This window comes from Ornithorhynchus anatinus, chromosome 20 (genome assembly GCF_004115215.2).
Source record: "Ornithorhynchus anatinus isolate Pmale09 chromosome 20, mOrnAna1.pri.v4, whole genome shotgun sequence".
Taxonomy (NCBI): domain Eukaryota; kingdom Metazoa; phylum Chordata; class Mammalia; order Monotremata; family Ornithorhynchidae; genus Ornithorhynchus; species Ornithorhynchus anatinus.
Window position 1 is genome coordinate 9,777,985 of NC_041747.1, and position 13,474 is coordinate 9,791,458.

The 13,474-nt window shown below is 48.4% G+C and overlaps 1 protein-coding gene across 4 annotated transcripts in view; it reads left to right on the forward strand.

The window, feature by feature from the left end:
- Positions 1 to 13,474, forward strand: part of SIAH3 (siah E3 ubiquitin protein ligase family member 3) — a 42,864-nt gene that overhangs the window by 13,739 nt on the left and 15,651 nt on the right. The window contains exon 2 of one of the 4 annotated variants that reach the window (XM_007668643.3): positions 7,540 to 7,656. The exons of 1 other annotated variant lie outside the window; for it this stretch is intronic. In XM_007668643.3, the coding sequence (XP_007666833.2) occupies positions 7,540 to 7,656 (117 nt within the window). Of the gene's footprint in view, positions 1 to 6,136; positions 7,657 to 13,474 lie in introns of those variants that run through there. 2 more of the 4 variants (XM_007668645.3, XM_001513950.4) reach the window with 2 other exon arrangements.

Below are 13,474 nucleotides of genomic sequence, written 5' to 3' on the forward strand. Positions count from 1 at the left end.
TGGGATAGATACAAGTGAGTTAGGTTGTACACACTCCCTGTCCCTCATGGGGCTCGCAGTCTAAGTCTAGCCTTACACAGCTTGGCACATCCCGGACCCCTCCCAAGTCAGAAGTGCCCGATTCTTCAAACTAACCCAGAATATGTGCATTCAAGATTTCCCCAAAAGATTATGTTGTGTGACAGCCACTTTAAATGGCAAATTCTGGCAATTAGTGAGTGCTTTGGGGCTTTACCAAATTCAGGTGTATTTGAGTGCTTACTATGTGCAGAGCCCTATACTAAGCGCCCAGGAGAGTCCATCACAACAGTAAACAGACACATTCCCTGCCTGTGTGTGTTCAGAAAAAAAGAAAGTTTCAGGAAGATGGCACAAAAGCCATCTACAGGCACACAGGAGCTGAAAACTGAAGGAGAGACCCCATCGGATAAGGGAATTGGGAGCCTTGTCGCCCTTGGTTGGGATGGGGGTGGAGGGGAGGAGGAGACAAGGAAAAAGGAGAAGAGAAAAGAGGGGGAGCAAGAGGGAGAGGGTATCCCCTATCAATCAGTTGTATTTACTGAGCTCTTACTGTGTGCAGAGCACTGTACTTCGCACTTGGGGTAGCACGATACAATAGAGTTGGTAGACGTGATTCTCACCATCAGGGAGTTTACAATCTAGTGGATTACAATCCCCTCTGCTGTCTTTTTTTAATGGGTCGTGTTAAGTGCCTACTATGTGCCAGGCACTGTACTAAGTCCTGGAGGAGATACAAGCTAATCAGGTTGGACACAGTTCCAAAATGGGGCTCGCAGACTTTCTCCCCATTTTATAGATGAGGTAACCGTAGCCCAGAGAAGTAAAGTAACTTGCCAGAGGTCATGCAGCAGACAAGCGGCGGAGCCGGGATGAGAACCCAGATCCTTCTGACTCCCAGGCCCGGTCTCTGTCGGCTAGGCCTCGCGGCTTCTCGGGAGTTGCAGTCCCCATCCTCCGGTGGCCCGTCCCAGGAAGGGCTGGTTGACGTTGTGGCTCCCCTCAGGTGATGGCAGTGGTGGCAGTTGTCTCTGCTCAGCTGGTCCCTCGGGTTGAGCCACCAGAAGATGGTGGCTCTGCCCGGGTGGCAGAAGCAGAGCTCAGCGACCCCCTCTCACTGAGCTGGCCGGGTGGGCGCACAGGAAATCCCCATTTCCCATGGCCCCAGCATGGGCCAGTGTGACTGCGGTGATGGCAGCAGTGGCCGTGACAGGGAAGAGGCTGAACAACCGCCTTTGCCTCATTCTTCCTCCCCTTCCTTTCTTAACTACCTCCTCCTCTCCCTCCCCTCTTCTTCTCTATAGTTGTTCCCCTCCACCTCTTTCTCTCCCTCTTTTATCTTCACCTTTTCCTCCTCTTCTCCCTCTTTTCCTTCTTCCTCACATTTTCCTCTTCCTCCTTCCTCTTTCTCTTCCTCCTTTTTCTCCACATTTTCCCTTCCTTCTCCTCCTCTGCCTCCATTCTCTTCCTCCTTTTTCTTCTCCATAGTTTTCCTCCTCCTTCTCCTCCCCCTCCCAAGCTCCAAATGGGTGTATTTTGAGCTGCCCCGTGCCTCCCTTTCCCCCCTGCAATTGGCTGTGTTTCTTTAATTGTATTTATTCTCCGGCAAGGGTGGTAGGCTCCTCTCCCTACTTCATCTTGTCCATCGACCTTATAGATGATCTTCCTGGCTGTCTCTGTTGTAACACAGATCAGGTTAATTACATCAATTAAACACCACGAGGTTTCCCCAACAAGCAGTGCACGGTAATTGAAGATACCAGCGACTCCCCCCACCCCCACTGCCCTCTGCCACGCTTCATGTGGTTGTGCAGATGGATTCAGAGAGCACAAACAGATACTCAGGAAGACCTAGAAACCCAGGCACACAGCCGGGCAAGAAAACAGAGGGACAAGAGAGGGATGACAAAAGGGATCCCTTATCTTCAGCTCAGTGCCTGAATAGAGAGAAACAGAGGTCCACAGAAAGCTATGGGGAGAGCGAGGGAGCAAAGGCAATGAGAAAGACACAGCAGTATGACTCAGTAGATAGAGCACGGGCCTGGGAGTCAGAAAGACCTGGGTTCTAATCCCAGCTCTGCCACTTGTCTGCTTTGTAACCTTGGGTGAGTCACTTCACTTTCACTTCACTTTCTGTCAGATGGGGCCTGAAACTGTGAGCCCACAGGGGCTGTCCAACTGGATTTGCTTGTATCCACCCTGGCACTTAGGGCAGTGCCTGGCACATAGTAAGGACTTAACAAATACCATTGTGATTATTTTCCTTACTCTGTCGGTTACAACTTTTATTTGTCTTCCCTCATCAGAGAGTTGGCTCCATGGGCAGGGAGTAGTATGGGCAGTTTACTTTGTAGTTCCCAAGCACTTAATAAGTTTCTTGTGGGCAGGGATCACATCTACCAATTTTGTTGAATTATTTTATCCCAAGGACGGACCTAGTATTCATGTTTATTGAGTGCTTACTATGTGCAGAGCACTGTGCTAAGCGCTTGGAATGTGGTCTGCACAAAATGCTTGATAAAAATCATTGATTGGTATTCAGTCATATTTATTGAGGGCTTCCTGTGTGCAGAACACTGTTCCAAGCGCTTGGGAGAGTACAATGTAACAATGTAACAATAAAAACGACACATTCCCTGTCCACAAGGAGCTTACAGTTTAGTATAGTGCATTGTGCCCTGGGGAAGCTCAGTAAATGCCGTGATTACTAATGAGTGGTTTAAGCAGTGCCACTTGGACTCCCTCATCCCCGCCAGACATATTCTGTCTGTTCATGGATGGTAACAAGTAGTCAAATTCAGACAAAGCCTTTTTAAATGCAGGACTCATTTACAGCCAAGTAAAATACCCATCAAATCCCAAGAGTTTTATTGGCTAAAAGGAGAAAGTAACAAGGAAGCCCAATTCACCGCATTTAACTTCTTGGAATTGTAGAGGTGAAATTGACCATTGGCTAGTGTCCCATTTGGGGATGCAGAGTAAGTTGTCAATTCAGACTGATGCCGTAGGAAAAATGAGTGTCCTGTGGCATATCTTTCTCCAAAGAGTCTTTGAGCTAAAGTGCTTTATTTTTCATTTGATAATTCCCAATTTCCTGGGGAATGGGTTATGAACCACCTAGTCAGTATGTATTTCTGTGAGTTCTCTCCAGGAATGCTGCCATAAGCAACAGCCGTTTCCTTGGCAACGTTACAGAATAAACTTATTGCTTTTGGGGCATCTATCCGACATGGGCAGTTGGGGGCTCTTTGGATCTTTTTCCTGATTGTCATCCAGAGAGAACCTGTCTTGGATAAGTATCTGATCTGTATCCTGTCCCTGCCTTCTACCCTTTCCTTTGTCAAAGCTCCTGCATGGTCACTAATCCTGCTCCTGCCCCTCTCCCTATCTATCAGTGCTCCTGCTCCTCTCCCTGACTCTATGTGTTTTTGCTCCCCCTGCAGCTGTCTTCTCTCCAGGGGCTCACTCTGCCAGATGGGGAGAGAGAGAGAGACAGAAAGAGAGAGAGAGAGAGAGAGTGTGTGTGTGTGTGTGTGTGTGTGTGTGTGTGTTTATGGTGGGGAGAGCATGAGAGCAATTTATGTTTTGGTCATCTCTGGGCTGTACCCGGGATCTGACCTTGCCCACCATTAATGACTTACTCGATGGGTGGGGGTACAACAGGGGTGACCCTCCCCCAGCCTTCTCTAAGATCTTTACAATACCCTGATGCCCCCAAAACGTAAAGAAAAACAGGTCAGCTGGATGTACACACATCTGACAGCCAGGGAGGTGACAGAGGAAAGGAGAGACGTACCCCCTTAGGAAACAGAGGCACAGAGAAGTTAATGTCGCCGAAAGTGGCCGAGTCAACAGTAGAACTCAGGACTTGTGACTCCCAGACCCAATGTTCTTTCCATTAGACCACATTGCTTTTCATCTTCAAAGCACTGTACTTGTACATACACATACATATCCATAACCATGAATTTATGCATACATAATAGTAATAATATGGAGAAGCAGCATGGCTCAGTGGAAAGAGCACGGGCTTTGGAATCAGGGCTCATGAGTTTGAATCCCAGCTCTGCCACTTGTCGGCTGTGTGACTGTGGGCAAGTCACTTCACTTCTCTGCGCCTCAGTTCCCTCATCTGTAAAATGGGGATTAAGACTGTGAGCCCCACGTGGGACAACCTGATTCCCCTGTGTCTACCCCAGCGCTTAGAACAGTGCTCGGCACATAGTAAGCGCTTAACAAATACCAACATTATTAATAATAATGGTATTTGTGAAGTGCTTACTATGTGCAAAGCAGTATTCTAATCGCTGGGGGGCCGGGTAGAGAAGCAGCATGGCTCAGTGGAAAGAGCACGGGCTTGGGAGTCAGAGGTCATGGGTTCAAATCCCAGCTCTGCCACTTGTCAGCTGTGTGACTGTGGGCAAGTCACTTCACTTCTCTGTGCCTCAGTTACCTCATCTGTAAAATGGGGATTAACTGTGAGCCTCACGTGGGACAACCTGATTACCCTGTATCTACCCCAGTGCTTAGAACAGTGCTCTGCACATAGTAAGCGCTTAACAAATACCAACATTATTATTATTATTACAAGGTGATCAGGTTATCCCATTTGGGGCTCACAGTCTTAATCCCCATTTTACAGATGAGGGAACTGAGGCACAGAGAAGTTAATTCAATCGTGTGCAGAGCACTGTACTAAGCGCTTGGAATGTACAATTCGGCAACATATAGAGACAATCCCTGCCCAATAACGGGCTCACAGCCTAAATGGGAGAGACAGATAAAACAAGTAGTCAGGCGTCAGTACCATCAATATAAATAGAATCATTGAAATATACACATCATTAATAAAATAGAGTAATAAATTAAGGGTAATTTTAACACAGCATTAATAAAATAGAGTAATAATATTCAAATATATACACATCATTAATAAAATAGAGTAATAAATAATAAATATAAATATGCACAAGTGCTGTGGGGAGGGGACGGAGGAAGGGCGGGGGGCGGGGAGGGGAGGAGGGGCAGAGGGAAAGGGAGGGCTCAGTCTGGGAAGGCCTCCTGGAGGAGGTGAGCTCTCAGTAGGGCATTGAAGAGAGGAAGAGAGTGACTTGTCCAAGGTAACACAGCTGACAAGCGGTGGAGCCTGCATTAGAACCCATTACCTCTGACTCCCAAGCCCGAGCTCTTTCCACTGAAAATATGCACACACATAGCACTCAAGTTAACCCACAGACGAGGCAAGCCATTTACCACGGCTACCTCCAGCCTAGACTAGGCACCACAATATTGCCATGCTTTTGAAAGGAGTGGAAACACCTCAGTAGCAGCCAACTCTGAGCAGGAGTTTGAATTCTGGTACTGTAATAATTATGATTTTTGTTAAGCACTTGGAATGTGCCAAGCACTGTGCTAGATACTATACAGTCAGATCAGACCGCGTCCCTGATACAGGTGGGACTCACAGTCTAATCGGCAGGGAGAACAGGCATTTAATCCCCATTTTACAGATGAGGAAACCAAGAGATGAGAAATGAAGTGACATAAAAGTCACATAGCAGGCAAGTGGTACATCCTTAGAGAAGCAACGTGGCTCAGTGGAAAGAGCATGGGCTTTGGAGTCAGAGGTTATGGGTTCGAATCCCAGCTCGGCCACTTGTCAGCTGTGTGACTTTGGGCAAGTCACTAAACTTCTCGGGGCCTCAGTTACCTCATCTGTAAAATGGGGATTAAGACTGTGAGCCCCACGAGGGACAACCTGATTCCCCCTGTGTCTACCCCAGCGCTTAGAACAGTGCTCGGCACATAGTAAGCGCTTAACAAATACCAACATTATTATTATTACATCCCCTTGATTCTATTTATTGTGATTAAGTTGGCTTGTTTTTGACTGTCTGTCTCCCTCGATTAGACAGTAAAACCCGTCAATGGGCAGGGATTGTCTCTATCTGTTGCCGAATTGTACATTCCAAGCGCCTAGTACAGTGCTCTGCATATAGTAAGCGCTCAATAAATACTATTGAATGAATTAAAGTGGTAGAGCCGGGATTGGAACCTAGATCTCCTGACGTCTGGCCCTGTCATTCCATTAGGCCAGGCTGCTCCTCAGAAATTACCTCATTAGGAGGGAGGCGGGGAAAACGCCCAAAGAGGCAAAGCATTTTGACTTTCCAGAGAGGAATAACAAAGACTAAATAAGCCATCAAAGCATTTGGCTAGAAGTTCTGAGTAGCGGCCCCTCAGGATGTTGTCGGGGAGGGGGCTAATTCAATTAGTCCCCTTCGATTCAGTAACAAGCAGAACAGGCCATCGCTTGGGACCAGCCCTCACAACCAGTCAGCTTCTCCATCTAACAGATATACGACGCTCCAGCCCCTGGTTGTTTTGTTTTGAGTTTTGGGGGGTTTTTGCAAAAGAGGATAGAATACGAGCCCAAGTGAAGAAATGTCTTGCACATCGCAGGGAAAAGCCAATGATTCCGTGCCTGGGCTTTTAATCTCTGTTTTTATGTCTCCAACAATCTCGTGGTTAATTAGCAATTTGCTGCCCACCAGTATGCAAATGAGTGACAAGAGCGGGCCTTCTGCATCTGTAATTATTCTGTTGATTTACAAACCACTTTTCCCTTCAGTGCTGCTTTCTCTGTGTGTGTGTGTATTCATGCATCCTGGGTTTCATTATTTTTAGGAGCGTGCCCCGTGCATTTTTGTGGTTTCATAGTTCCACCCTCCAGTCACTACACAGTCTTGGGGCACCCGCCAGTGTATTTCCAAAAGATGCGTTTGCTAGGAATCGCATGGCTCCCAAGGAGTGGGTTCGGGGATGATCTGGGCACGGGAGTTGCTTGATTTCCCCCTAATTGCAGCGCGCGGGGGAAGACAGAGGCACCCCCATCTCCATTACCGCCCGATTCCTTTCGAGGACCGAGCAGCTCCGGTAATATTAGGTTTTCTCCCAAGCCAGCGCTTAGGAGTCAAATCGGGCTCCCCTAATCCATCTGCTGCCTACTTCCTATAGCAGCACGTTTGGCGGCTCTGTGGTTAAAATGTTTTACATTTTTTTTTTTTGGCCCGAGCATTAAGAGGGCCTCTCATGTTAAATTAAGTCAATTAATAAATGGAGACATTAAGCAATCAATTTTGGCAGCCCGAGTTCTCCGTTTCTGCGTACGGTCGGCTGTAGTCACAAGATAAATGCAATGTGCTGATGTATGGTAATGTTCAATAATACATTCTCCACCAGGCTCAATTCATCAGGGAGTTTCTGTAGGGGAGACATTCGTTATTGGCTGTCTCTGCACCTCAAGGATAACATTTCTGTCCTTTCGATTGGTCGACTCACTGCTGCAAGATTCTAACCGTCTTATTTTGATGAGGAATATGAAGGCACGCTAAGCCGGGCCGGAGTGGAGTACTCGGCGGGGCCCAGGACTAGCCGGCTCCTCTGTTGCTCCCCTTCGTCAACAAACTCCCACCCCTCTCCCCCCAAAAAAAGAAAGTTGTGATGCTTTTCTTCACCCAGTGCTTTGGGGCTGTATTAGATCTCATCCACCTCCGGTTTCAGCACTACGAGGCGAAGAGGGTCTTCTCGGCTGCCGGGCAACTCGTCTGTGTTGTCAACCCAACCCGCAACCGTAAGGTGAGTCGATCTCTCTCCGGGGTTTTCCGTCGACGTTTCTGCTCCAGCGCTGCTCCCCGAGGAGCCTCGGGGAAATCCCACGCCGGTCCAGGAGGAGCGGAGGGATGGGGAACAAAACCCCGGCCCGCTTGTCGGGGAGGGATGGGGATTTGGGGGGTGCCTCCTTTCCTCCCACCGTTACACCGCAAGAAAAACGGGGTAGAGGCACTTGTGGTTGGCTTTCTGCCCTGCGCCGGGGTTGGGGGAGACCTGGGCCGGGGTGAGGGCTTTGGGGTGTCCCCATCCCCCCGGCTTGCTGCCCGATTACAAACGTTCGCCCAGCAAACGCTGAGGAAGAAGGAGAGATTTGGAAAGTTAGGTCCTCGTTTGCAACAAGAAACACCTGCGCCAGTCCCCGGCTGCAGCTCCGAGGAAAGGAGGACGAAACCGAGCAGGGAAAGAGGGGCGAGGGTGGTGGTGGAAAGCCCGAGGGGGGGAGTTTAATTTTAATTGCCTGTGGCTCCAGAGGGGGATTTGACTCAGTCATCTGTCACGCCGAGCCTCCTGCTTCTTTCTCTTCGGCAAATTGGCTGCGTTCCAGGCACAGGGACAGAGAGGAGCCGAGATTCGCTCCATCCTAGCCAAGTCATTTCAATTTGCTGGATTAGACGAAAGCATTCCCCAGCCGCCCATGTTTGCCTTTGCCCCTGACCCAGGATGAGGGTTCTGCCATTGAGTCTGCACTCGCTCTTGAAGGGTTAACGCCTCTTTGATCAAACAGGCAGAATAACGGGGTGGTTGCTGAATGGCCCAGCCTGGGTATGTGCCTGGCCGGGGGAGGGGGCAGAGGAGAGGAGGCTCAAGTTGTCCGAGCACCAAACTTCCCAAGTGTAGGGTCTCTGCAAACCCCAGAGCGGCCCTTCCTTCCAACAAACTCACACTGGCAGGAAGCCAGGTGAGCAGTGCCAAGGACTGCCGGGGCCCATTCCTGCAGTGCCCCGTAGCCCCTTTGACCCCAGACTCAGAAACGGGGGGTGGGAAGGTTCTCACTGAGGGGGTGGAAACGTCAGTCAGCCTGGTTGTCCCTCAGATGGAGCTGGGAAACTGTTGGCAGCAGGGCGCCTCTCGCTAAACGCTCCTTTCTGAGTTGCTGACACTTGTGTTCTTGCGGGCCTTTTGTGTTTCAGGTGCCCGGGGTTTATGTTCTTCTCTGTGGGTTTGGTTCGTCCTGCCTCCCCCTTTCAATTGGAGGCTCTTCAAAGGCAGAGACTATGCCCTGTGCTTTCTTGGTAGTTTCTCGTGGAATCTCTTACAGAGCTCTGTATATAGTGGGCGCTCACCCACTGTCCGACAAGAGTCCTAGAGGCTGAATATTTAATTTGGGGCTCGTGTCTACTGTAACTCGATTCCTTTCCATTCCTGGAATGTCCAGCCTATCCCTCTCAATAATCTTTTTTTATAATAGATTATTTTTTATATCCACAGTCTCCTGGTGTCTATTTAGCACATACGCTTCTATATTCATAAGCCTATTACCACTTTAACCCAAGTATTCATGTGTGAATACCTCAATTTACCATTCTGGATCTTGGATTCCTAAGGATTTTTGAAACCACGATATCTCGCAGTTTCATGAAGGCATCTTCATGAGAAGCAGCGTGGTGCAGTGGAAAGAGCACGGGCTTTGGAGTCAGGGCTCATGAGTTCGAATCCCAGCTCTGCCACTTGTCAGCTGTGTGACTGTGGGCAAGTCACTTAACTTCTCTGTGCCTCAGTTCCCTCATCTGTAAAATGGGGATTAAGACTGTGAGCCCCACGTGGGACAACCTGATTCCCCTGTGTTTACCCCAGCGCTTAGAACAGTGCTCTGCACATAGTAAGTGCTTAACAAATACCAACATTATTATTATTATCTTTGTGATTAACAGAGCCAGGGGCTGAGTTTGATGACCTAAAGGAGACAAGAGATCTAAGATCTGGGCATGGAGAAATTTTCCCAAAGGTTTTCCAAAAAAATAGTGGTTGGCTGAATATGGAAACGGAACCAGTCAATTAATCAGCTGCCTTAATTTAACTGCAGCACCAAATGTTCTAAGCATGTTTACATAACCCTGACTTTTTTATTTTAGGAACTGGCTTCACGGGATTCGTTATTCACAAACTCACTCCTTGTTAATAGTCAGTCAATCATATTTACTGAGTGCTCACTGTGCAGAGTACTGTACTGAGTGCTTGGGAGAGAACATTATAGCAATATAACAGACACATTCCCTGTGAGTGGTCCCTATAGCATGCTGGGCAGCAATTTAGCCCAGTCGTGGTATCCACTGAGTGCCTACTATGTACTGAGCACTGCACTAGGCACTGGAGAGAGCACCACAGAAGCAGTCGATATGCTCCTTGCCCTCATGGAGCTTATACAGTGCTAGGGTTCCCTCTAGTTCTTCAGTTGCTGCCGGCGTCCTGGCTGAGGAGTATAAAGGCCCTGGTGTTGACCAGCCAAGATGCCCCAACTCTGAAGTCAGCGACAGGAGCAGCAAGAAGCCATTCATTCATTCAATAGTATTTATTGAGCGCTTACTATGTGCAGAGCACTGTACTAAGCGCCTGGAATGTACAAATCGGTAACAGACATACCACTAGATTGTAAACTCCCTTGAGGGCAGGGGTCATGCATTACCTATTGGATAGAGTGTGGGCCTGGGAGTCAGAAGGGCCTGGGTTCTAATCCCTTCTCTGCCATTTGTCTGCTATGTGACCTCGGGCAAATCACTTTCCTTCTCTGTGCCTCAGTCACTGTTACTTCAGCTGTAAAATGGAGATTGACACTGTGAGCCCCACATGGGACAGGGACTGTTTCCAACCCGGTTTGCTTGTACCTACCCCAGCACTTAGTAGAGTGCCTGGCACATAAGTAAGTGCTTAACAAATACCATAATTATTATCATTATTATTATTACTACTAACTCTTGCACTCTCCCAAATGCTTAATGCTGTGTTCTGCATATAGTTCATTTGAAGCTCTGTGAAAGCAGGGATGGTAGAGAATGGTAGAGGGATGGTAGAGAAGCAGCGTGGCTTAATGGAAAGAGCACGGGCTTGGTAGTCCGAGGTTGTGGGTTTGAATCCTGGATTCACCACTTGTCACCTGTGTGACTTTGGGCAGGTCACTTCACTTCTCTGTGCTTCAGTTCCCTCATATGTAAAATGGGGATTAAGACTGTGAGTCCCAGGTAGGACAACCTGATAGCCTTGTATCTACCCAGCACTTAGAACAGGGCTTGGCACAGAGTAAGCACTTAACAAATACCATCATTACCATTATTACCAGCGCTATTGTATTTCCCCAAGTAGTTAGTACAGTGCTTTGCACAGAGTAAGTGCTCAATAAATACCTTTGATTGATTAATTACCATGGCAAAGAGCTGCCTTAATAGACACCCACTGGGGACTGGATTTTTGGTCACCACTGGTCTTCAGCCCCACACAGAGCTCAGATCTCTCTGTCTTTCATTATGAAGGGGAGGACCATTTCCATATGCTGGGAGAAGAGAGGGTCCCAATGCAGACCTTCGTGACACAAAACTAAATGGGAGGCAGCTTGTAATCCCCACAGAATGTTTTTAAAAGAGGAAAAGAAATAGCAGGAGCTGGTTACTGTTTTCTCTCCTATCTCTCTCCCCCCGCTCCTCCGCTGGGTAGGACAGGTTAATAAGCACAATTGAAGCTAAGAAATAGAGTCCAACCTCACGTTCCCTGTCTGAATCAGATGCAGGCTCAAATAAGATTGGGAAGTCTGTGAATTTCTTTCAAGGAGCATTTTGTGTCCTGCCCTTTCTGAAGCTTTCTTGAGAATGCTAACGGCATATTAGGACTGGAGGCAAATCCAAATTCCCTTGCTGAGCAGAGAAAATCGTGTACTTATCATTCTTCTGTAAGTCACCTCTATTCTCAATCTTATTAGATCCATTACTTGGTAACCTAGAATTCCTTCAAGCAGAGGCACAAGCTGCCGCCTTCCCTTTTGAAATCAAGCAAAAGCTCTCTGGTTTTAGCAGGAATTCTGACTGGACAATTATACTTGGTCGATCTGTCCTAACTTAGGAGGATTGCTTAGGGTAATTATGTACGTTATTCTGGCTAGGGGGACTGCAGGTTCTGTGGGAGTTTTCACATGCCCCCTGGACATGGAATGAATCAGTAAACCAGGTCCTGGCCGCTTGGAAGCAAAAGTATATTCCTGGCTTACTTGTTCTCTCCTTCCTGGGCAGATTCTGGAGCTCATATCCAGGCCCAGGACCCAGTGAAAAGAGCCCATCACTCTTGCCTCCACTCACTCTCCTAAACATCTCCATTTTCAGAGAGGTATGGAGAATGGGGGAAAAAAGCAGGCAAAGGGCAGCCGAGTCTGCTCCTGATCCCAAGTCAGCTCTTGCCTGACTTGCTTCCCAGCCTTCCAGGTGTTTCTTATCAAAAAATGCCCAAACCTTTCCTGGCTCCTCGTACCCATTGCCCCGTTGCTGCCCCAGGGGTCTGCTTTGGTGAACTCCAAATGGTCTTCTCCACTCTCTCTAAAAGAGGCAGCATTGCCTAGTGGAAAGTGCACAGGGCTGGGAGTCAGAAGACCTGGATTCCCTAATTCTGGCTCTGACTTGTCTGCTGGGTGTCCTTAGGAAAGTCACAACTGCTCTGTACCTCGGATTCTTCATCGGTAAAATAGAGATTCAATACTTTTTCTCCCTTACCCTTAGTCCTCTTAGATGATGAGCCCCATTTGGGCCAGGAACTTTATCTGATTGTCTTTTTTGTTGTTGTTTGAAATGGTATTTGTTAAAGTGTCTGCCATGTGCCAGACACTGTACTGAGCACTAGGGTAGACCCACGCTAATCAGCTGGACACAGTCCATGTTCCATATGGGGCTCCCAGTCTTAATCCCCATTTTACAGATGAGGTAACTGAGGCACAGAGATGTGAAGTGACTTGCCCAAGACTGCACAGCAGACAAGTGGTGGAGATGGAATTAGAATTCAGGTCCTTCAGATTCCCAGACCCATGCTCTATCTATTAGAGCCATGCTGCTTCTCTTCCCCAGTACTTGGTAGAAATTGGTAAATTGGCTTAATAAGTACCACAGTAGTCATCTAGGGAACTGTCACTTTGTCTCAGTCCACCCTCCCTGGCACTTCAGAATGCTTCCACTCTGCTTTCCCTTCTAATCTCCTCCTTTGGCACCGAGGCCCGGCCCCAGATCCCGGCAGCCAGGAGAGGTTGGCTGAAGGCCAGGTTGAAGCGGCTCCGTGTAGGCTCAGCATTTAACAGGCTCCAGGTGGTAAAGCACAGGGCAGCTTTAGGGCGAGCAGGTGAGCCTCTTAGGGGTGATGCCTCTGTCCCTCTGCCAGAGCAGCTCTAATGATTCCTGGGAATCCGTTCCCCGCATCAAAGGCAGGTTAGAGCATGGTTCGCCAGCTCTCCCTGGAGGAGCCAGTCTAGTGATGCCTCTTCAGCTAATCCCCAGAGTTCTCTATGGTAACCCATTAACCTTGAGTTTGCATGTGTGCGCATGAGCACACACACATGCACACATACACTCCGCCTCCCTGCCCTCCCCCCCACCCCCCCACAGAGGCTTAGCCCAGAGTACATGGAACAGCAAGGGCTTTGCTTTTAACAGAGCTACAAACTACAAATGATCAAACTGTGCTTACCTACTGGGCATTGCTTGAAACAAGCAAATATCTTCACTTCAAAAAAGACAGAAGAAGGGGAAGTGTGTCCTAGTAGAAAGAGCACAGTCCCGGGAGTCAGAGGACCCGGGTTTTAATCCTGCCTCCACCACAT